This window comes from Mesoplodon densirostris, chromosome 3 (assembly GCF_025265405.1).
Source record: "Mesoplodon densirostris isolate mMesDen1 chromosome 3, mMesDen1 primary haplotype, whole genome shotgun sequence".
Lineage (NCBI taxonomy): Eukaryota > Metazoa > Chordata > Mammalia > Artiodactyla > Ziphiidae > Mesoplodon > Mesoplodon densirostris.
The window spans coordinates 131,605,823-131,607,801 of record NC_082663.1 but is presented as its reverse complement, the minus strand read 5'-3'; the positions used below and the strand labels follow the sequence as shown (position 1 = coordinate 131,607,801).

General features: G+C 51.6%; 1 protein-coding gene across 1 annotated transcript; it reads left to right on the top strand.

Annotated features, from left to right (window-relative positions):
• Nucleotides 1-493: 493 nt before the first annotated feature.
• Nucleotides 494-1,063, top strand: LOC132485547 (Golgi-associated RAB2B interactor protein 3-like; the record flags this gene model as incomplete). The annotated part of the gene is made up of 1 exon (XM_060092082.1): nt 494-1,063. A coding segment is annotated over exon 1 (570 nt), but the record flags the coding sequence as incomplete, so codon positions are not given.
• Nucleotides 1,064-1,979: the final 916 nt, after the last annotated feature.

The window sequence follows — 1,979 nt, the reverse complement described above, 5'->3', positions numbered from 1 at the left end:
GGCACAGAGAACAGCAATTCCCATAGGATGCCTGCCCTTAGCAAGGACACAGTCCACTTCCAGGATTTTATCCCCAGGACATCATTCAGCAGAAGCACGAAGATGATCCCTGCAGGGAGATTTGTAACAACAACAAGACTGGAAACCACCCAGATATTTACAAAAGCAGGAGGGTTTTCTCAACCTTTTGATTACAAAGACTATCCAGCCTACCCACACCTATACCCTGGCAGGGTCAGCCTGTTCCCTATGGACATGGTGGTTGGTTTAGGGGGAGGCTGGTGAGCCTGCCCCAAGGGGGTGGGGACTTGGAGGCTCAACCAAGGGGTGTGCGATGTGATGGTGACGGGTCACAAAGGACTTGCGGTATAAATATGGTCGGGCCAAGAGACTCTGGCAGAGTCCTGCAGGGAGGTGACGAGTTGCTTTCGTTCCCTCTCTCTCTCCGAGACTCAATTTGTGGCTGGTGGCTCTGTCTTGAACGAAGAGAGCCATGAGCAGTGGGAGTTCACCTCATTACATGGCCAATAGCTACTGTTCAGTGGGGGTGTTGAGGACCTCCATGGGGGTCCTGCAACGACAACTGTACGAGGGAGGAGAGTATGACATTTTCAAGTACGCTCCCATGTTTGAGAGCGACTTTATCCAGGTCAGCAAGGAAGGAGAACTGATTGACCTAGACAACCGCGTCCGAAGGGTGACTGTGGGCGTCGCATCCACCAGCCCCCTCTTCCCACTACCTGACGTCATGCTGCTGGCCCGAACAACGAAAGTCTGTGAAGAGCATGTCAGATGCGCCCGGATCACCAAGGGGAGAGGTTGCAAGCCCGTGAAGACCCTAGAGCTCACCAGGCTGCTTCCCTTGAAGTTTGTCAAGATCTCCATCCACAACCGTGAGAAACAGCAGCTGTGCCTGAATCTTGCTACCGGCCGTACTTTCTATCTGCAGCTGTGCCCCTCTTCCGATGCACAAAAAGACCTCTTTTCCCATTGGGAAAAGCTTGTCTATATCCTGAGACCACCGGTAGTCAGTTACAGCAGTACCCCGATGCTCCAAACTGGAGATGCAGCGACTACAGAGGATGCCAAAATCCTAGTGGGAAGCACCCACAGAGACTCAAGAACACGGGGCAGGGTGCTTTGGGAGAGCAGGGCAAAGCTGGTCCTTCATAGCCTTTGGTGCTCTCTGAGACTGGCCTGGGAAATACCTTCTATTGTTGAAAAGGGTCAGGGACAAACGAGCTATCACTATGGGATTCACCACACTGGAGAGGTTCCGAGTGCTTCTCCACCTTGTCCCACAGGGCTGAATTTCAGAGAGACCTTAGGTATCATATCAGCTGCACTGGTCTCATCACCAGGGCTGTAATCCCTTCTACAGCATCCTGATTGTCTGGTCGCTTCTTGAACACTTACCCCAGCCCAGGTAGTCTCATCAGTTGTGGAACATCATTCACAGTTAGGAAGTCCTTCCTTCGTTGTGTCTCCCCGTGACGCCGACATGCTGATTCAAATCAGCCCAACCCGTGTAGTCACCAAAATGCAGAAGGTGTGCATCCCTTGACCCAGGAACCCCACTTCTAGGAGTCTGTCCTGCAGAGAGAGAAGCACAAGGGTATAAAATTAAAGTGTATATCATGGAGAATTGTATCAGTGCTTTCCCTGACCCTGGGACTGTTCAAGTAAAATGGAGTGGCCGTTTGACAGTGGTGCAGTAGATGGGATCTTGCATCCAATGGGAGCTTAGACTGGGTGATTTCAAAGGTTATTCTAAGTATAAGCCCTTGAGTTGCTCAGCTCCAGGAGGAGAGAGGAGCAGACAGTTCAGATCTCACTTTCTGTCATCTCTATCTTACCTGATTCTCCTCCCCTTGGCTCAGACCACAGAGCTCCACAGAGAAAGGGATCAGGATGAGGCTGGGATTCACAAGCTTCGTGACGTGACTGGACCCACAAAAAGCGCCGAAGGATCAGCAGGA